General features: G+C 44.3%; 1 protein-coding gene across 2 annotated transcripts; it reads left to right on the top strand.

Moving 5' to 3' along the window:
- Window positions 1-1,655: 1,655 nt before the first annotated feature.
- On the top strand, window positions 1,656-19,638 carry LOC115533170 (myosin heavy chain, fast skeletal muscle-like). 2 transcript variants are annotated; one of them, XM_030343516.1, is made up of 39 exons: window positions 1,656-1,878; window positions 2,272-2,415; window positions 3,326-3,482; window positions 3,587-3,614; window positions 3,704-3,812; window positions 3,915-4,007; window positions 4,128-4,191; window positions 4,313-4,411; window positions 4,486-4,589; window positions 4,758-4,896; window positions 5,135-5,253; window positions 5,656-5,805; window positions 6,135-6,305; window positions 6,440-6,746; window positions 7,002-7,075; window positions 7,489-7,576; window positions 7,974-8,091; window positions 8,398-8,521; window positions 8,811-8,947; window positions 9,316-9,571; window positions 9,838-10,080; window positions 10,466-10,642; window positions 11,389-11,534; window positions 11,828-11,918; window positions 12,300-12,689; window positions 12,848-12,974; window positions 13,403-13,521; window positions 13,616-13,812; window positions 14,169-14,352; window positions 14,832-14,997; window positions 15,546-15,670; window positions 16,144-16,452; window positions 16,788-16,991; window positions 17,232-17,357; window positions 17,730-17,900; window positions 18,583-18,687; window positions 18,820-18,915; window positions 19,026-19,157; window positions 19,365-19,638. In XM_030343516.1, exons 1-39 carry the CDS (start codon window positions 1,675-1,677, stop codon window positions 19,383-19,385), a joined length of 5,814 nt encoding a protein of 1,937 aa, XP_030199376.1. In that variant the 5' UTR covers window positions 1,656-1,674; the 3' UTR covers window positions 19,386-19,638. The 2 variants fall into 2 exon arrangements, with proteins under 2 accessions (XP_030199376.1, XP_030199367.1); XM_030343507.1 differs by lacking the exons at window positions 1,656-1,878; window positions 2,272-2,415; window positions 3,326-3,482 and having other exon boundaries at window positions 3,580-3,614.
- The last annotated feature ends 1,664 nt before the right edge of the window (window positions 19,639-21,302 follow it).

The raw sequence follows: 21,302 nt of genomic DNA, 5'->3' as shown, positions 1-21,302 counted from the left end.
ATCTCAGGGACTACACCTTTGATGAAATCATTTGATAGCCATTATCAAAAGTGCATTTAACGCGTAATTAATAACCCAGAGTCTATGCTATCATCACGTAACATCTGTGGGCTTATTATGTTGCGCCACTGTGTCTCATGGCCCTGAGACCTAACAACAGTAACAGCGCCTCTCTGTAATTGGTGGAGGTCGGCATGATAAAAAGCCTATCCGGTAGCTCCAGCATCTCTCAAGGGCTTATGACTTGCCAACTCTGTAACGATGGCCCGACTTGTCTTTGCACAACAGCTGTAGCTCCCTTAAGGCTTTGATGGCCAGTGTTTCCATACCAGCTGTCGTCAGTAATAAAGAAAATCAATCCTGTTTAAATCCTGCTTGAAAGGGTCGTCTGCTTTTTCGTGCCGCGTTGCCTCATCACGGCGCAGACTAGCTGGAGTTCGGCCCTAATTAATGTGAGGCTAACTTCAGACATTCAAAACAAGCAAGGTGTTAGAGGAGCATATTTAGCCTCCTGAGATGGGGTTCGATGCGATGCAGGTCAGGCTTCTGTACTGGTACTGAGTCGGTATAGACATTTTTCCAATACCGGCCATATTGGAATGTTCGTTCCTAAGAATCTTCGGAAAAACCATGACAACTCAATGGAAATGTATTCCAAATATTCCTACAAATGGAATGCAGAGCAAACATGTATGCATTGATTTATCAAAATTTTCCCCACCGAACTAATCAATATGGCCACTACGTCTCTTTTGCTCGTCTTTGTAAATCTTTGTGAACCCTTTACGTGCCTTCACAGACAGACCCAAGCTAAACCTTTTATATTCTCACGGATTTCCAATGACGGAGTTCCGGATTTTAAATTATCTCACACACCAATCAACAACCTGGAACACACTAAATGCCACAGCTACTATTGGCCATAACACAGTCAGCCGATTGATCAATGTGTGTGTTCATTAGCACCAACTCTTACCGTACTCATATGTAAAACACTACGACTAGATAATGGATCAACAAAATATCCTCATGTCTTGATTCAGTACTATCTAACGGACTCACAGTCTGGATTAGCATAGCGCAAGCCTCGGGTCATCTGTGTTTGGAATGCGCCCAGTTGACCTCCATTAAGGTGCCGACGATGTTTACCACTATATATAACCGCAACTACAAGTGGCTCTTAATTAACTGATCCCTGGTGGCGAGCAGCAGGCTTGTGTAACCCCGGCAGAACAGGGGCTGTGTAAAAAAAGAAGGGCTTTACAGGGCGAGTACAATGGTGGGGGGGGGGGGGCGAAGGAGGACTTTACGTTATCTGACTAAGACTTTAAAGGCTTTGGTGATGATGACACTGGTTCGGTATAAAAGGGACTCTGCGGTTACGGCAATGTATTCCTTCTGCATCAAGGTAGGTCCAACGGGCTCTCTGTCTCTTTTGATCTAATGCTATTGATTTCTTGTTACCGGTTTCTATTCCATTTCAGTAAATGCCACGTTTATTTTTCACCATTGTCGTTTTTTCATATTCCATACTGTAAATGTACCAAGATTCACTGTAAGCTTGTCTATTTTGGCTGTACACACACAAGTCTGGATACAAACACACTCTGAATCACTGAAAAGATAATAGCTATAGAATGTTTCTTCCCAGATCTTCGTCTTCAGGGTTAAACCATGAGCACCGACGGGGAAATGTCCGTGTTTGGGGAAGCCGCCCAGTACCTCCGCAAGTCTGAGAAGGAACGCATCGAGGCCCAGTCGCGGCCCTTTGACAGCAGGGGGGCGTGCTTTATCAGTGAGGAAAAGGAGCTGTACGTGAAGGCCGAAGTCCAGGACCGGGCGGACGGCAAAGTCACGGCCAAAACCCTGGATGACAGAGTAGGTCACCTACGAAAGCTAGCACTTGCGCTTGTAGCAGTTTGTGTCAAATTGTGTTGCGATGGACTCTCCTGTGATCTCCTGTGGTCACTCACTTGACGAACACAAAAATATTTCTGATTCGTGTAGCTCTGTACAAAAGACTGTCTTAAACGTACGTGTGCAGAACCTTTGGAGCAACGGGAATTGCTGAGCTTGTTCTAATATTGATTGGGGCTTTGATTGTTTGACCTGCAAACCCTGTGATTAATGAGTCTGCAAAATGTGTTTCTGTAAAAAAAAAATTATCTCTGCATTCTGATCGTTAGGATCTATAACCTTATGCATTGAACTCTTTAAAAATGCTGGTGTCTGCTTTTGAATCTAGTTCTGCTTGGTGGTGTGTCTCCCCAGACGTTGGTGGTGAGGGAGGACCAGGTGTTCCCCATGAACCCCCCCAAGTACGATAAGATCGAGGACATGGTGATGATGACCCACCTCCACGAGCCCGCCGTGCTCTACAACCTGAAGGAGCGCTACGCCGCCTGGATGATCTACGTAAGCAGCGCGCACACAGACACACAGAAGGAGACGATGATGAAAAGTGGAGCCGGACTTTTGAAATTATGGTGTCTAGTGCCTTAACATTTATATTATCATTTGTATCAAGATCAGAATATATTAGAATATATTCTTGCAATGCAGTTAATATTTAATATTATTAACCAGACTTGATTGCACTGATTAAATATTAATCAAACACTCTGAAAGCATAGCTTGAAACCAGCCTCTGGATGCTTAGTTAATCAACTAATGAGTTACTTTGGTGAATCATTACCAATTAAATACAAATCAATGGATCCCTGCTTCATCTCTGTAGGTCTACTCTGTTGTCCTTCTTACCTCTGTAGGCCTCCTCTGATCTTTTCTCCATTTAATTAGTCCTACTCTTATCTGTTGTCCTCTCTACTTGCCATTTGGTGTTTTTTGAGATGCGAGAATTTTCTGTATCCTTGCAAATGGACAATAAAGTTCTGTCAATTCTTTGTAGACCTCCTCTGTCTTCTTCTCTCCATCTCTGTAGACCTCCTCAGTGTCCTTCTCTCCATCTCTGTAGACCTCCTCAGTGTTCTTCCCTCCATCTCTGTAGACCTCCTCAGTGTTCTTCTCTCCATCTCTGTAGACCTCCTCAGTGTTCTTCTCTCCATCTCTGTAGACCTCCTCAGTGTTCTTCTCTCCATCTCTGTAGACCTCAGTGTTCTTCTCTCCATCTCTGTAGACCTCAGTTTTCTTCTCTCCATCTCTGTAGACCTCCTCAGTGTTCTTCTCTCCATCTCTGTAGACCTCAGTGTTCTTCTCTCCATCTCTGTAGACCTCAGTTTTCTTCTCTCCATCTCTGTAGACCTCCTCAGTGTTCTTCTCTCCATCTCTGTAGACCTCCTCAGTGTTCTTCTCTCCATCTCTGTAGACCTACTCTGGGCTCTTCTGTGTGACAGTGAACCCTTACAAATGGCTGCCGGTCTACAACCCTGAGGTGGTCCAGGCATACCGGGGAAAGAAGAGGATGGAGGTCCCTCCCCACATCTTTGCACTCTCGGACAACGCCTATCAGCTAATGCTCACAGGCACGTTGACTGGACCTACTGCTGAGGGGGATTAAATAGGATGTTTGGTGAATCAAATGTCTTACATTTCCTCGTCTTTAACTTGTGTTCCCTTTTCTCTACAGATCGTGTGAATCAGTCTATTCTTATCACGTAGGTATTATTTTCTAGATTGCCCGTCACAAATGTAAGCATGTACAGTGATTAAAAAAGGTTTTTCCTTGTTATTTGGTTGTTTATAGTGGAGAATCCGGTGCGGGAAAGACTGTAAACACCAAGCGTGTCATCCAGTACTTTGCGACAATCGCAGTTTCTGGAGACAAGAAGAAGGAGTCCAGCAGCAAAATGAAGGTGGCCTCCATTTTTTTTGCAACGTTTTTTTGTATCAAGAGTCAATTAAGTCCTCTACCCCCCGTGTTTATTTTAAACAAGGAAGCATGCTCCTTTTAACAGGGAACCCTGGAGGATCAAATCATCCAGGCCAACCCTCTGCTGGAGGCCTTCGGTAACGCCAAGACCGTCAGAAACGACAACTCCTCTCGCTTTGTGAGTCCGTTTACAGACAAACAGCTTTTCATATACTTAATATTATAATGCTATGATTAAAATATTGAACATTGAAGGTAATCGATTTAACATGGTTAATTCTTAAACATGTTTTTATAGGGTAAATTCATTAGAATACACTTTGGCACAACTGGAAAACTTTCTTCAGCTGATATTGAAACATGTAAGTCTGATGTTTACCAACTTCATAATATATTATTATATTTTATGTTATACTGCTCTTTATACAATTTTCCCATTTAATTGTTTTTTCGTTTTCGTTTTTCGACACTTTATTGGCACAGATCTGTTGGAGAAATCGAGAGTGACGTTTCAGTTAGCAGCGGAGCGTAGCTACCACATCTTTTATCAGCTGACTTGCAACAAGAAACCTGAGCTTATTGGTAATAGGCTAAACACACACAAACACACACGTGTTAGATAGATGGGTTGGTACTTGATTTGCTTGGTGTTCCAGATCTGCTCCTCATCACCACCAACCCGTTCGACTTCTCCTTCATCAGCCAGGGGGAGATCACTGTGAAGAGCATCAATGACGCAGACGAGCTGATGGCCACCGATGTATGGACACATTTATGCTAGTGAAATCAATGCATGAACATGTTTATAAGGGTGAATTATGTTAGCTTAGTAGATAGATAGTAGATAGTTAGAGCATTGTTGCTACAACAAGCTTTCATTCACTTCTGTTTCGCCTTTATTGTGGTACACCACTTTTTGTTTTGCCAGGAAGCCATTGACATCCTGGGTTTCTCTGCTGAGGAGAAAGCCGGCATCTACAAGATGGTGGGCGCAGTGATGCATTTTGGGAACATGAGGTTCAAGCAGAAACAGCGAGAGGAGCAGGGGGAGCCAGACGGCACACAGGGTGACTAATGATCTCTTTATTAAATACTAATAACTCAACTTCTATAAGCATTCCCACACAATGTGTTTAGTCTTACTGTAAGGAATGGATTTTACTGCTGCCAATACCAAATAGTAAAGTAAAGACTGGATCATTTAGACCTGACACCTCAGAATCGCTGAGTTGCTTTGGTGTCAGACTTGAATTAGGACCAGGTGGATCCATTGTTATCGTATTCTTCTCCTGCTGTACGGTCCAGAGGCTGACAAAGCAGCGTACCTCATGGGCCTGAACTCAGCTGACCTGCTCAAGAACCTCTGCTACCCCAGAGTCAAGGTTGGCAACGAGTACGTCACCAAGGGACAGAATGTTCAGCAGGTGAGACAAAGACTTACAGTCGTCAGGCGTCAAACATGTCAGTCTTAAAGAGCCATTAAGATGGTTGATGGTTTTATCCCCATAACTGAGGGCTGTTTCTTTAGCACACATAATTTAACCTATCTGTCAGCAGTTGAGCGAGGCACTACCCACCAGACTGCAACACAGCATTTGCACTAGCACCTGTCTGTACTTACTTCATACAGGAAGTTAAAATGAATGAAAGTTACTACTCCGACTCATCTTACTGTCTACCCTAAGGGAGTAGGCCTTTAGTGAGATAGGATAGTGTCAATCTTGGTGTTTGACTGTCAGATTAATTGCCCCACGCTCCATCCCATTAGGGTCTAACCGTCTCCCCTAATGCAGTGATTGCACATTATTTCTTATTTCGTATTTTAGGTGTACAACTCTATCGGAGCCCTGGCCAAGTCCGTCTACGAGAAGATGTTCTTGTGGATGGTGGTCCGGATCAACCAGCAGCTGGACACCAGACAGCCCAGGCAGCACTTCATCGGCGTCCTGGATATCGCCGGCTTCGAGATATTTGACGTAGGCCTCGTGGTATTAGGATGGAGAGGACAGTCTTTTGGTGGTTAATGTGTTGACTCCCAGCCAAATGTTTTGGTTACGAAACAAATGTCTACCTGTAGACATCGTTGAGCCGAGATGTCTCATCCTTGGCTTGTTCCTTCATGACATTCCCTGGGAGACAATTCCATGCAAGTCAGTTGGCATTAAAAGTGTCTGCTAAAAAGTAAATGAATTAGAACTAGATTCAGCTTTACGATATCAGATATTTGGCGCGCATCGTCTTCAACTATCCTTTATACGATACTAGAACCTGACCCAAATTCTGATTGATGTGCTTTTATTTCCAGTTCAATTCCCTGGAACAGCTGTGCATCAACTTCACCAACGAGAAGCTCCAGCAGTTCTTCAACCACCACATGTTTGTGTTGGAGCAAGAAGAGTACAAAAAGGAAGGCATCGACTGGGAGTTCATTGACTTTGGCATGGACCTGGCAGCCTGCATCGAGCTCATCGAGAAGGTAAACTGCACTGTTTTAAGCAATACAGACACTTTAACTCAGATCAACTAATGGGAAAAGGGGCCCTCCATCGCAATCAACCAGGAAACATGAACTATCTAACAGTGTATCAATCCATCCATCTTCTTCTTCAGCCGATGGGCATCTTCTCCATCCTAGAGGAGGAGTGCATGTTCCCCAAGTCATCCGACGTATCCTTCAAGAACAAGCTGTACGACCAGCACCTGGGCAAGAACGGCTGCTTCCTGAAGCCCAAGGTCGTGAAGGGCAAGCCAGAGGCCCACTTCTCCCTGTTCCACTACGCCGGCACAGTTGACTACAACATCTCGGGCTGGCTGGACAAGAACAAGGACCCGCTGAATGAGTCAGTGGTGCAGCTCTACCAGAAGTCATCGGTCCGGATACTGTCCATGCTGTACGCAAGCTTCTCTGCGACAGACGGTAATGATAACCAATCTTCTGGGCTCAAATAATGTAACAAGAAATGTGGGTTCTGTGTGTCTCAATTGGTAAGGCGGGAGGTTAAAAGTGCCAGGGTTGGGCCACCCCTCTCTGAGAAATGCATGCACTGGTATTGTTTGTAATTTACATACCGGACATAAAGGCTTATGTGCAAAAAATGCATTGGTGAATTAGAAGGAGAAAATAAATCTTTCTGCAATTGAGATGATGGTGAAAGTTGTTTTGAATGTGAAGCAGTGGGAAGCGGAGCCAAGAAGGGAGCCAAGAAGAAGGGATCCTCCTTCCAGACGGTGTCCGCCTTGTTCAGGGTGAGCGCTCATCTTAGGTTATCCATCGCAGGTACTTTCTGAGCTGCATCATCAAGTCATTGATAATGACAATTGAACAATCAAAGCTGAAAACCTGATTTGAATGAATACAAAAAAGTGTAATTGGTTAGAGGTCAATTCTAATTAATAAGAGCTTAATGCTTCATTGCTTAATGCTTGATCAAAACTCTCAGTAATTTAACATTCAAAGCTATAAACCTGAATATAATGGATACAGAAAGTTAAAGATTTTAAAGTTAGATTAAGCTCACTATGAAGAAACGCAAAAGCGTCTCACTCCCTCAAGCTCTCCTGGACAATAAACTCTACACATAAATCTGAAATAACGATTGCTAGATCAGCTAAACGTTTTAACCTCTGACGATGATTGTGTTGTTGTTGGTGTTCTTCAGGAGAACCTCGGGAAGCTCATGACCAACCTGAGAACCACCCACCCTCACTTTGTGCGCTGTTTGATTCCCAATGAGAGCAAAACACCCGGTGAGCAAACGTCCAAATAGGAAAACACAGAAACCTCAATATCTGCAGTCTACCTGGAGGCATCCCTGAGCAAGATGCCCCCTAACCCCTACCTGCTTGATAATGACATTCACTATGCACCACTACAGAAACATAGGACATACTGGTAATGGTGCCAGGAGGCTAGTGAAAGGTACTGGGTTGGATCCCCAATGTCTACAGCCTAATGAGCCCTAACCCCTACGGATTCAGATGCATGCCATTAATGAGGAGGTAGGGGTTAGGGTACTCTAGCCCTAACCCCTACCTCCTCATTGATATCATCTATCTGAATTCACCACACATATCTTTGAATACAATTAATTATAAAAGGAGACATCTAGTCACAGCGGTTTTATTGTTTGTTTTCGTCGTGCAGGTGTGATGGAGAACTCACTGGTCATCCACCAGCTGCGCTGTAACGGGGTGCTGGAGGGCATTCGGATCTGCAGGAAAGGGTTCCCCAGCAGGATCCTCTACGGGGACTTCAAACAGAGGTACACAACACTCTCATAGATTGCAATAGCTAGGCTCAGTCAAACAAAGCTATCTAAGACAAGACAACCTCAGCTAAACTAAGCTTAACAAAGCTATTCTAAAGCAAGATACGATGAGGTAAGACTTATGTTAGCTAAAATACAGCGAAGCAAAATTATAATTTGATTGAATGTACTATATTTAAAATTTCATATGTTGGGGAAATGGGCAAAGAAGAAATTAACCTAGAAATATATCATGAATTGGGTAATATAGTAAACGATAAATCAAGTGTAGTAGGGTAATGTCAAACATCTATCCCACAGGTACAGGATTCTGAATGCCAGTGCCGTTCCCGAGGGCCAGTTCATGGACAACACGAAGGCTGCTGAGAAGCTGCTAGGCTCCATCGATGTGGATCACACGCAGTACAAGTTCGGACACACTAAGGTTTGCATTTGTGTGTCCGATGGTCTCAAGGGGTTGATTGAATGGCGACCCCAGCAAGACATAAATAGCAAAACAAGTACATGTAATTCATTAATTAATTAATTAATCTTTTATGGATTTTATTTTTTTCAAATATGGAATGGTTCTATGTAATTAGTATACGTTGTTGATAATCCCATTATTATTTCAATGATGAAATCACTGCTGTTGCTGCCATTAAACTAGAATATTGGATTCTTCAAATCAATCAGTTTCCTTCTTACTAATTAATTGGTTGTTTTTTTTGCAGGTTTTTTTCAAGGCCGGTCTCCTTGGAGCTCTGGAGGAGATGCGTGACGAGCGCTTAGCCCACGTGGTCACCTCCACCCAGGCCCTGTGTCGGGCCTACGTGGTCCGCCTGGAGTACCAGAAGATGGTGTCCAGAAGGTAACCTTTCAGGCTCTCCAAACCCAACTTTTTTTCAATGAAAAGTGTTGCAATGGGTTACAGATTGTTGCTTTGGTTTAGTACAAATCTCCACTGTAATTAACAAAGTGAAATGAAAATATGAATGAAATATTACATGTAGGCCTAAATATTGAAATAAATTGCCCCCTACAGTTTAAACGCATACCATTACATGCATTCCCCCTGACGGGCAATTTTGGGTTACCAGGCAACGTCAAGCAAAACTTCTGGCTAGACCTCTAACATCTCCCAGAAGTGGGCCAGGGGACTAGTCAGGTCAGGACTAGTTCAAACAAGGGGTGTATTATCCATCTAACGGGGAACTCAACCTGTCTTTCCTGTGGCAGGGAGGCCATCTACACGGTGCAGTACAACATCCGCTCCTTCATGAACGTGAAGCACTGGCCCTGGATGCGGCTCTACTTCAAGCTCAAGCCTCTGTTAAAGAGTGCCGAGTCGGAAAAGGAGATGGTCCAGATGAAGGAGGACTTCACCAAGCTCAAGGAAGACCTGGCCAAGTCTGAGAACAAGCGGCGGGAGATGGAGGAGAAAATGGTCTACTTCGTGCAGGAGAAGAACGACCTCGTCCTTCAAGTCCAATCAGTAAGTTAGATCACGTCAATTGTCAATCTGACAATCAAATAATTAAAAAGAAAATCGTATTCAGGACCATCACAAACATCCACCATCAATGCTCCGATTTAGAGAACCCAAATGCTGGACTGATCGTGGCGGTTCCTGTTTAACTCTGCATCAATTCGATTCCATCGCTGTGCTGCGTGTAATCTTTGTGTACATCATTGTATCATCTGCATAGCGTGTTAACTTGGTCATGGTGTCCTCACGTTCATTATGAATCCTGCCCTTAGGAAGGGGACAACCTGCTAGACTCGGAGGAGCGCTGTGAGAACCTGATCCAGGGCAAGGTCCAGATGGAGGCCAAGCTGAAGGAGGTGTCCGAGCGGCTGGAGGACGAGGAAGAGGTGAATGCCGAGCTGACCGCTAAGAAGAGGAAGCTGGAGGACGAGAGCGCCGAGCTGAAGAAGGACATCGATGACCTTGAGCTCACTCTGGCCAAGGTGGAGAAGGAAAAGCACGCCATTGAGAACAAGGTACACTGGGGGGGAAAAATATATGCCTTGGACCAACCTACCATTATGCCTATTGGGAAATGACTGGTTTTTGATGACGGTTATGAAAGTTTTCTTTCAAATACTTTTATTAATGTATTTTCTCTCCTTAGGAGTGATAGCATAAGATAGTACTTTATTGATCCCAGAAGGGGAAGTTTGGGGCAGGACGGTCAGTGGATAAGGCGTTGAATCCACAGTTGAAAGGTTCTGGGTTCCTCGATCAAATTTCCCGAACTGTTCCTCAATGAAATGTAATCATATTAACCGTGGCATCGTCCCCGCTAAAAGATAAAAAGTCAGATAAAACTCTGATTAAAGCATTTACTGCAAGTCCCAGTCAACTGTTTTTGCGATCCACGATTAGATGAAGAATCTAACAGACGAGATCATGAGTCAAGACGAGAACTTGGTGAAGCTGACCAAGGAGAAGAAGGCCCTGCAGGAAGCACAGCAGCAGACCCTGGACGACCTCCAATCAGAGGAGGACAAGACCAACACACTGACCAAGGCCAAGGCCAAGCTGGAACAGCAGGTCGACGAGGTAGGTCCGCTCGACGCTTACTGGTGGACCTATAATGTTTGGTCTAAAATAAAAAATCAACAAAAAAAAACATTCATACACTATTGGCCTAGCCTGGCTCCGCCCGCCGAAGTACTTCGGCTCAATTTAAATTTCCCTTCAGTACTAGGTCAGGTCTGTTAGTGGGTTTTCTCCGTCTACATTTTCTGCATCCAATCAGCAAGCAGAGGGAGTGGCTGGGATCAATGACGTTAAAGTCAGCTCTCGTTGACGGACATCTTCAAGGACAGTGTTTGGTTTGTTTACATCCTGCGCGCAATGTGATTCTCGGCCAAACGTTAGCGATTGGTTATGGCAGATCCAGAGTGGCACTGGGCAGATCCAATAGTTTTAAACTTCAACAGACACCCGCCTTCCACCCGCCGTGAGTTAACGTTTGTCAAATGAGTAGGTCCAGAGTCAGACTCTCTGTACAAATGAAATGAAGTACTAGAGTCTGGTAGGACCAAGCTACTATAGGCCTATAAAAACATGAACAAATCGAGTTACATCGCTGACCAGACTCAGCCAACATTTACATTTAGCTCATTTAGCAGACGTTTTCATCCAAAGCGTCTTAAATAGTGTGCAAAATAGTTTTTAACCAAATGAAGTGCAGAATGATTCAACTTTGTATTGCCCTATGTGACGACCACCCTTGTTCAATCTAAGCTTCCTTAGATTCATCCAGCCAGAAGGACACCTTACAATGTTCCCCTCACCTCTAGCTGGAAGGCTCGCTGGAACAGGACAAGAAGGTCCGCATGGATCTGGAGCGAGCCAAGAGGAAGCTGGAAGGGGACCTGAAGCTGGCCCAGGAGATGCTGATGGACATGGAGAACGCCACACAGCAGCTGGACGAGAAGCTGAAAAAGTATTTTAATTTAAAATCCTGATACAAAATTGTACACGTAATAAAATGTATCTAACAGTGTATAATACCATTTTGACATGGGTCATTTATATTGTACCGAACACTTAAGTTGTTTTGCTTGTGTTTAATCTCCCTTTTTGTAAAACCTTCCTGTAACACACAGTGTAGTAAATATCACTATGTCACTGTGTTTTCAGCATTGCATTTGTGCTTTAGGAAATGGTGCACATTTCATTCCTTCCCATTTCCTCTCTTCCCGTCATGCTCCCTGCGTGCTTTCATTTATCCTACAGAAAGGACTTTGAGGTGTCTCAGCTTCAGACAAAGTTTGAGGATGAGCAGTCCCTTGGAGTTCAGCTTCAGAAGAACATAAAGGAACTACAGGTAACCAGCCAACAAATAATCTGAGAGGAGACCAGAGATGTGATCCCCAAGGGGAGATAAGACAAGATGGGATAAGGTTCCAGAGATAACATTGCATAAGCCACACTTTTTAATCCATTATGGGGAATGTAGGACAGCAGCAGAAGCAGCAGCAGAACACAATTTAATATCAGAGTAAGCAAAGTATACAAAAAATAAACATGTACAGACACACAATATAAAAAACTCATTGCACACACATCATTAATCAACATTATATACTGGAGAGATAAACATTACATTTAAATTGAGGATTAGGAGTGCTTTAAAAAATCGTTGGAGGTTTTTTCACGGTTGAATTACAGTTGACTAAATAGAGTCAGCGCGTTGCCCCGTGTGCAGGCCCGCATTGAGGAGCTGGAGGAGGAGATGGAGGCGGAGCGTTCATCCCGGGCCAAGGTGGAGAAGCAGAGGTCGGACCTGTCCCGGGAGCTGGAGGAGATCAGCGAGAGGCTGGAGGAGGCGGGCGGAGCCACCGCCGCCCAGGTGGAGGTCAACAAGAAGCGGGACGCAGAGTTCCTGAAGCTGCGCCGGGACCTGGAGGAGAGCTCCCTGCAGCACGACGCCACCTCCGCCACCCTGCGCAAGAAGCACGCCGACAGCGTGGCGGAGCTGGGCGAGCATGTGGACAACCTCCAGAGGGTCAAGCAGAAGCTGGAGAAGGAGAAGAGCGAGCTGAAGATGGAGATGGACGACCTGTCGAGTCACATGGAAGCCATCGCCAAGTCCAAGGTTCGCCAATAGTCTTTCGTAGGTTTTGGATGAGGCTTGGGTATTTTATTATGTAAGAAAGTGCATCTCTCTTGAAACTTTAAACACTTTGTCATCTTTATAATTAGCTTGTGAAAGAGGGAGTTGAGAGAATTTTTATTTATTATGCTGCCATTTAGATCAATTTTGAAAAACTGTGCCGCTCGCTCGAAGACAGTCTCCACGAAGCCAAGACCAAAGAGGAGGAACATCAGAAACTGATCAATGACCTGTCCAGCCAGAAAGCCCGGCTGCAGACTGAAAATGGTGAGGTGTATTCTATCCCATTAGAATATCAATAATCGGTAGAGAACTGCTGAGGCCTGCACAGCGGTGGCGCCAGATCAATATTATTTGACAGTAATAAGTTAGGGCTATGCTTTTCCATTGTGGGGCATACACCATTGTTTGTGGCGTACTCGCATATGCACGCACTACCCATAATACCTTGAGGGGATATTGCTTGCAGGATTGGTGATTTATTTTAAATCACGTCTTATAACAAACTTTTTATGAATGGCTTTTATTTGTTTTCTCTCAATTCATATTTCCTCTTGACATCTCAAATTTTATCTCATATTTGATTTCATTTGTATCGATCGCCGCCCTCCCTCCACGTCCGCCTCTACCTTGTTAACCTTTCTCCCCGCCTACACTGATGGATTCATTTGATTTTTTATCACAACGCTATCCAGCCGAGATGTCTCACCAGCTGGAAGAGAGGGAGTCCCTGATGACCCAGCTGACGCGTGGAAGACAAGCAGCCCTCCAACAGATGGACGAGCTGAAGAGGGTCAACGAGGAGGAGGTCAAGGTAGGACAACACCGGACAAGCTAGCAGGTGACGGGGCTGTTGCTCTTATTGCAAACACCTCCATCCTAAATTGTCTTGATTGTTTTCTACCCAGGCCAAGAGCTCCCTGGCCCACGCTCTGCAGTCGGCGCGCCACGACTGCGAGCTCCTGCGGGAGCAGTACGAGGAGGAGCAGGAGGCCAAGGGGGAGCTGCAGAGAGGCCTGTCCAAGGCCAACAGCGAGGTGGCCCAGTGGCGGACCAAGTACGAGACGGACGCCATCCAGAGGACCGACGAGCTGGAGGAGGCCAAGTAAGCCAACGTTACGCTGCCTTTAAGTCTACTTCTACTAGACCTACTGCTGCTCCTGGATCTACTACTACTGCTATGACAGCTGTGCCTTGGTTTTATCTTAGCATATCATACCACTACTACTATTGCTGGTTCTGCAACTAATAGTAACAATGCTGTTACTACTGATACTACTACTACTGCTGCTTCTACTGCTACTAACACTGCTGTTACTACTGATACCACTACTAGTACTACTACTTATTCTGTGGACATAAATTAATGAAGGTATTAACACGTACTGCCATTCTCACGTCTTAGACGCCTCGCTGACAACTCAACAAATGTAAAACTGTGCTGACGTTCTCCTCCGCCAGGAAGAAGCTTGCCTTGCGTCTCCAGGAGGCAGAGGAGGCCATGGAGGCCATGAACTCCAAGTGCTCGTCCATGGAGAAGACCAAGCAGCGGCTGCAGGGCGAGGTGGAGGACCTGATGCTGGACATGGAGCGCTCCAACGCCGGCGCTTCCGCACTGGACAAGAAGCAGAGGAACTTCGACAAGGTGAGCGGACGACTCGTACGTTCTGAAAGTACTGCGGAATGAGCTGACAGGAATGGGTGGACATTGTTCAAAGCGGTGGCCAGATCCGGCCACTAAAAACCCAAGGTCCAAACTGAATTACAGGATTAATATTATACTGGTACAGAATACAGGTTGGTTGAAAACAATGTCAATATGAGGGTTAAAGGTCCAGTGCGTAGACTACAGTGGCTTGTGCTGGCTTTAATTGTCAGCAGGTAAATCCAAAATGATGTCATTGTCTACGACAGCATCTAGTCACCAAGTGTCAAGTGTTGAGGTTCCTTGATGGATTATAATGTATTAAAGCGATATTTAGTCTGTAAAACTTTTTTTACGTTTTCTATTTATCACAATCCAAAAATGCTTTTGAAAAGGGGTTTTGTTGAGGTCTTAATGTGCTTATTCTACAACTCAATATACCAGTGGTGTTAACCAGCAACATGTCAACATGAGTGCAGGTGTTGTCTGAGTGGAAGCAGAAGCACGAGGAGGGGCAGACGGAGCTGGAGTCGGCCCTGAAGGAGGCCCGCTGCCTGGGCACCGAGAACTTCAAGATGAGGAACGCCTACGAGGAGGCCCACGAGAACCTGGAGGTCCTCAGAAGGGAAAACAAAAACCTGCAAGGTAGGTTCCTCTCTCTCTCTCTCTCTCTCACTCACTCACTCACTCACTCACTCACTCACTCACTCACTCACTCACTCACTCACTCACTCACTCACTCACTCACTCACTCACTCACTCACTCACTCACTCACTCACTCACTCACTCTCACACTCACTCTCTCACTCTCTCTTTCTCTCACACTCTCTCTCATCTCACACTTTCTCTCTAACCCTGACTCTCTCCCTCAGTCTCTCTCACTTTCAGTCCCACGCACTCTCTCTCTCTCTCTCTCTCTCTCTCTCTCTCTCTCTCTCTCTCTCTCTCTCTCTCTCTCACTCTCTCTCAAAATCAAGAGGCTTCATTGCATTGAAAACATACATTAACATTGCCAAAGGACAATTAGGAAAGACAAAATACAACAAAACAAATAGAATAAAATATGTACCCAGTGAAATGATACTTTGACTATATTATAATAATTTGCGTGTGTGTTCTCGTGTCTTCTCTTGCTCTCTATTGCTACTGCTACACTCAGCTTGCTCTTTATTTGATTGCCTTTTTGTTTCAGAGGAGATTATGGATCTCACTGAGCAGCTTGGGGAAACTGGCAGAACCATGCATGAGCTGGAGAAGTCCAAGAAACAGACAGACGTGGAGAAGACGGAAGCTCAAACTGCTCTGGAGGAGGCGGAGGTCAAGAAGCCTTACATATCACCATTTAATAAAGTTAAACACCTAGAACTACGCTCTACTCCATGAATCCCTTCTCCTACTTCACATTTACATTTCTTCTCGGAACACACAGGCCCACAGTAAGACACTGTGTCTTTCACCGCAATGTCAATCATGTAGCATATAATGATGTTTACCGCTATTGTAATGCATTTTACATTTACATATTCCTATTCAAAGGAATATGTAAATCCTATTCATACAACAATTGTTAACAATTTAATTCTCCTGTAAGCCTGTTGCTGCTACACCCACATTTCCCGTTGGGGATCATTCATTTTAAATTTATAGATTTTGGATTATTAAAATGGGTCTTTGTAGTATTCTTTTATATCTTAGTTTCATTATTCAATATCCACATGCAGATATTTGTAGTGTGTATGATCCTCTTCTCCGCTGTGAAAAAATATAAAAAGATAACTCCTTCCGCCCAGGCCACCTTGGAGCATGAGGAGTCTAAGATCCTTCGGGTGCAGCTTGAGCTGAACCAGCTGAAGGCCGAGGTGGACAAGAAGGTCTCTGAGAAGGACGAGGAGATGGAACAGCTGAAGAGGAGCGGCCAGCGGCTGGCGGACTCCATGCAGAACACGCTGGACGCCGAGTTCCGCAGCCGCAACGACGCCCTGAGGGTGAAGAAGAAGATGGAGGCGGACCTGAACGAGATGGAGATGCAGCTCAGCCACGCCAGCAGACAGGCGTCCGAGGCCCAGAAACAGCTGAAGAACGTACAGGTTCAGCTCAAGGTAACTTGGCGTGCCCTAGCGAACTAAGTCAAACAGCCACAGAAGCCATCGTTAAGAATGGTTTAAGTTGCATAGAAGAGTTCTAAGCGACAAAGATGAGTAACTTCAGTTACATAAATAAGGCTGAGTGAGTGTGATTAGCAGTTACAAGCCGTTTTGAAAATCGGAGTCTTCTGACATCACAAGTGGGCGTGTCCACCTAGATGTGTGCTGGATGCCTTGTAACTGCTAATCACACTCACACCTGGTGGTATAATATGTCCCCTTTAAGTCACATATACCAGACTCCTTAAATACTATGTGTAATGTATTCCTGTATCTACGTGTGTTTGTAGGAGGTACAGGTCCACCTGGAGGACTCCCTGAAGGAGAGCGAGGACATGAAGGAGCAGGTGGCCCTGTCCGAGCGCAGGAGCAACCTGGTGCAGGCGGAGTTGGAGGAGACCCGAGGAGCTGTGGAGCAGATCGAGAGGAGCCGCAAGGTGGCGGAACAGGAGCTCCTGGACGCTACGGAGAGGGCCCAGCTCCTCCACTCCCAGGTCGGGCTCCAGCTCCACTTTTCACCTCCTCCACCTCCTTTGGGGATACACGTATCCCTCTCTGATTCTGATTCTGATTCTTCTTCTCCTCCTCCTCCTCCTCCTCCTTTGGGGATACTCGTATCCCTCTCTGATTCTTCTTCTTCTTCTTCTTCTTCTCCTCCTCCTCCTCCTCCTCCTCCTCCTTTGGGGATACTCGTATCCCTCTCTGATGCCCTCCTTGTGCTGTCCCTCTGACAGAACACCAGCCTGATCAACAGCCGGAAGAAGTTGGATGCTGAGCTGACTCAGATCCAGACCGGGATGGAGGACAGTGTTCAGGAGGCCAGAAACGCTGAGGAGAAAGCCAAAAAGGCCATAACAGACGTAAGAATGTACTGTGCATATGGAACCTAATTAGGCTTTGGGAACCCTCTTGTGTACTAATCGTGTATAATGAGCGGAACGGTTTGGGTCAAAAACACATCTCTGATCTGCGTCTCTGTTATGTTCCAAACTTCCAGTGCATCTGAGGTCTGACTCAACACTTTTTAACTTCTAAAAGTCCCAAATTAAATATGACTCATGTCTACGAAAAGGACTGGGAATGGCCTTTCTGTTTGATGGGAGATCTATAAAATAAACTTCATGTTTATTGAAGTATTTCAAATAACAAGGTGATGCTTTTTTAAATAATACATCTACGGGGGGCTTTTATTTTTAAATTGTGTGAAGTAATGGCGCGTGTTTCCTCTGCAGGCGGCCATGATGGCGGAGGAGCTGAAGAAGGAGCAGGACACCAGCGCCCACCTGGAGAGGATGAAGAAGAACCTGGAGGTGACCGTGAAGGACCTGCAGCAGCGCCTGGACGAGGCCGAGAACCTGGCCCTGAAGGGCGGCAAGAAGCAGCTCCAGAAACTGGAGACCAGGGTAGGAAATATAACACGCCAATCATGTCCGCCCGCTGGTTGTGTTCTGTAACTACACCTCTGTACATGTTTCAGTTTGTTTCCCTTCATGGGGCCTTTATTGTATTGGTAATTCTATACAAAATAACTATAAATACAACTCCTCACCCATGGGTTGACCCTAGTTCCCTAGAGCAGGGCACCAGTGGCGTCACTAGGCTGTTTTACTCGGGGCTAAAGCCTTGGATATTATTTAATTAGCCCCGAATCTTATTTTTGTTAATTTTACTCTGAAATAACTGGAATGGAACTTTAGATGTCTGGGGATAAGCAGCACAGCAGTCTGGAAGCTATTTAAAGCTATAATAAACTGTGAATTTCGTTTATTTAGGTAAAGCATTATGAAAAAATGTGCACGCTATGCACGCATTTTTCCTTTCGATCTGGGCTAAGCCCCCGATAGTCCAGAAACGTAGAAACGCCCCTGCAGGCCACTAAACTTCTTTAATTGTATCAGCGCTTACGAGATGCTTTTATGCAAAGCAACGTATACTGAATTTTAGAGGCATTTCATCAACGACCAATAGGGGTAAGGCATGTTGCTATAGGGTTCAAACCACAACCTTTTTTGTCTGGGAGTCCAACACCCACAGAACACACATAATACTAAGATACTAAACATTTTACTTTTGCTCTCCTTGCAGGTACGAGAGCTGGAGAACGAGCTGGAAGCAGAACAGAGGCACGCCATGGAGGCTGTGAAGGGCGTCCGCAAATACGAACGCAGGATTAAGGAGCTCAGTTACCAGGTATGATATACTTCAGTTCACTGCTCTATTTTTGTATGAAATATTATTTGTGTAATTAAATAGCTCTATATTGTACTGAAACAGCTAGCGTAGCTTCGAACGTGAAAGTGATTTGTTTATTGTGAGATTTAGTCGGAGGAGGACAAGAAGAACATGACGAGACTGCAGGAACTGGTGGACAAGCTTCAGATGAAGGTCAAAGCGTACAAGCGGCAGTCGGAGGAAGCCGTGAGTGCCATCATCGTCACTAAACCACGGCTTACATAACTGATGCATCGCAAATCTAGCTAAACGATCATTAGTCTCGCTGATTGCCTGTTTGTGGCTCATCCGGTCAGGAGGAGCAGGCAAACAGCAGCATGGCCAGGCTGAGGAAGGTGCAGCATGAGCTGGAGGAGGCTGGGGAGAGGGCGGACATCGCAGAGTCCCAGCTCAACAAGATGCGGGCCAAGAGTCGTGACGTTGGAAAGGTGGGGTTGATAACCTGTGAAAATTCACAGTATGACCGCTACTAGCCTACCTTTTAGTCATTTAGCCAACACTTTTATCCATAGCAACTAGATTGTGATTATTTTGTCACATTTAATCATGGACCAGAATTGTTCTCAACCTCATCTCTAAGTCACATTCTAAAATGTTAATTATAATAATCAAATGGGTTGTTTGTACTTTCTCAGGGAAAGCCAAGTGCTGAATAAAACTCCATGTTGGGTTGAAGCAGAAGGCAATGGAAGGATCCCTATTCTGTGCTAAAATTTCTAAAAATGAATGTAAAGAAATAATATATGGAACATTTATTATACTGGCTTTTATTGTGACATTAAATTACTGTTACTGTTATAATGTCATGTTTGGATGTTGCCATTAATTGTAATAAATAAAACAAATATTTTGAATGTATTACTTGATTTTGTTGTTGAATGCCAATCAGTTTTTATCAGTTAAATAAAGGCCTCCAATTGATAATGTTTTGATTTATAAGCAGACAATAGATTTATTCAAATTTAATTGACATGATGTTGTAATGAAAGGAAACCATTATGCAGAGTGAGTGATTTGTTTGATTATGAGGCTATACTGATTGCGCTGGAATAATTACTAATGTAGACTCAAATATTACCTAAAAACGTATAATTGTTTTATTTTATCTTTATAAAATCTAAAGCTGACTAATATTTAGAAATAACGGGCATTTAGAACAGCATCACTTGTCACAACATCCAACCATGGTCACACACCGGTGACGACATGGGATGCATGTGGATTCGTTGCTTAATTAGGCTCAAATATGTTGATTTTAATATGTTTCCAAGAGTTTTAATTTGTCAATTAACGTAATAGCAAAGTATTTCTCTGGTGTAAGCCAATTTCTACCAAGAGGACCAGGAAACCTCCTGAATATCTCCATGGTTCCCAAGAAAGTATCTTGGACAGAGTACAGATATTTAATCGCACTAACAACTGCCTCAATACGTATACTGTATGTGTTCAGGCTTGTTCCTTCTATATATGCACTTATATTATCATCAATATGCTTAATTAAACATGAATTTAAGATATATATATATATATATATTCAGACAGAGTAATTTGATTGTACAAGATGCTAATGAAGAATATAACCGCGGTGTGCCTTTTAACAAATGATGTATCACTCCGCTTCACAGGTGTATATCATAACTGTCCCTTAGCGACCATAAGCTGTTAACTCCCCTGAAGCGACTGACAACAGACTCTTTCATTGGTTGTACAATATTTGTTGTACAATATGGAAACAGACACGGATTAATGTTCATGATACAAAGACGCTGGCCTGCGGTAACGTGTCACAAAGTAGCGTGCTAGGAACTTGAAGAACTGTTGAATAAAAGCCTAAAAGCGAAATAACGGCTGTCTCCGGATTGGGAGTGCTGATACAGTAACAGTTCTCTCTCTCGTGTGATTTTGCTTGTATATTGAGTTGGACGGCATGGCCCCAGTGTCATTTTCAAAGAAAAAATAATTTCTTCATTAACTCGTACGTATATTATATTTATTCAACCGTATAATGTGATTTATATTTTGTTTGATGGTTGCTTGACTTGGATGAGAGCTTGTCATGAGGCGGAATACATAACCCAAGTATCGGGAGTCTCCGAGATGGCACCCTCTGGTGGCGAACAGCTGCCACTGCTACTGCGACTATCATTTAGACTGGCGGTTGATTAGCTGACTGATTACTGTCATTTTCATGATTTCATGATATTCACTCAAAACGACGTTATGTATGTCAACCATTTGCTTAGCAATGCGGATAAGACTGACTAGAGAAAGATGAATAAGATAATCATTTATTTTTCTTCTTATCTGCGGTTCATATTTCATGGTGTGGAAATAGCTTCTGCCGAAGTTAATTAGCATCGTGAAATCGTGCTCTTGTCTCGGTTGGAGGAGGGCTAATCTCAGAGATGAAACAATTGTGTTATCGATATTGGAATCTGTTGAGCTGTGGATGTTATTCTAAGATGACCTGTAGTAACCCCATACAGGCAGTCAGGCTCCACCCTAAGCCTGTGCGTTTTACACATGGATGTATAACATATTATATGTGGTGTGATAAATATTAACCCTTTATG

Source organism: Gadus morhua, chromosome 2, assembly GCF_902167405.1.
Source record: "Gadus morhua chromosome 2, gadMor3.0, whole genome shotgun sequence".
In the NCBI taxonomy this organism is placed as follows: domain Eukaryota; kingdom Metazoa; phylum Chordata; class Actinopteri; order Gadiformes; family Gadidae; genus Gadus; species Gadus morhua.
Note: the sequence above shows the minus strand (reverse complement) of the source record. Positions and strands in the feature narration are given on the sequence as shown.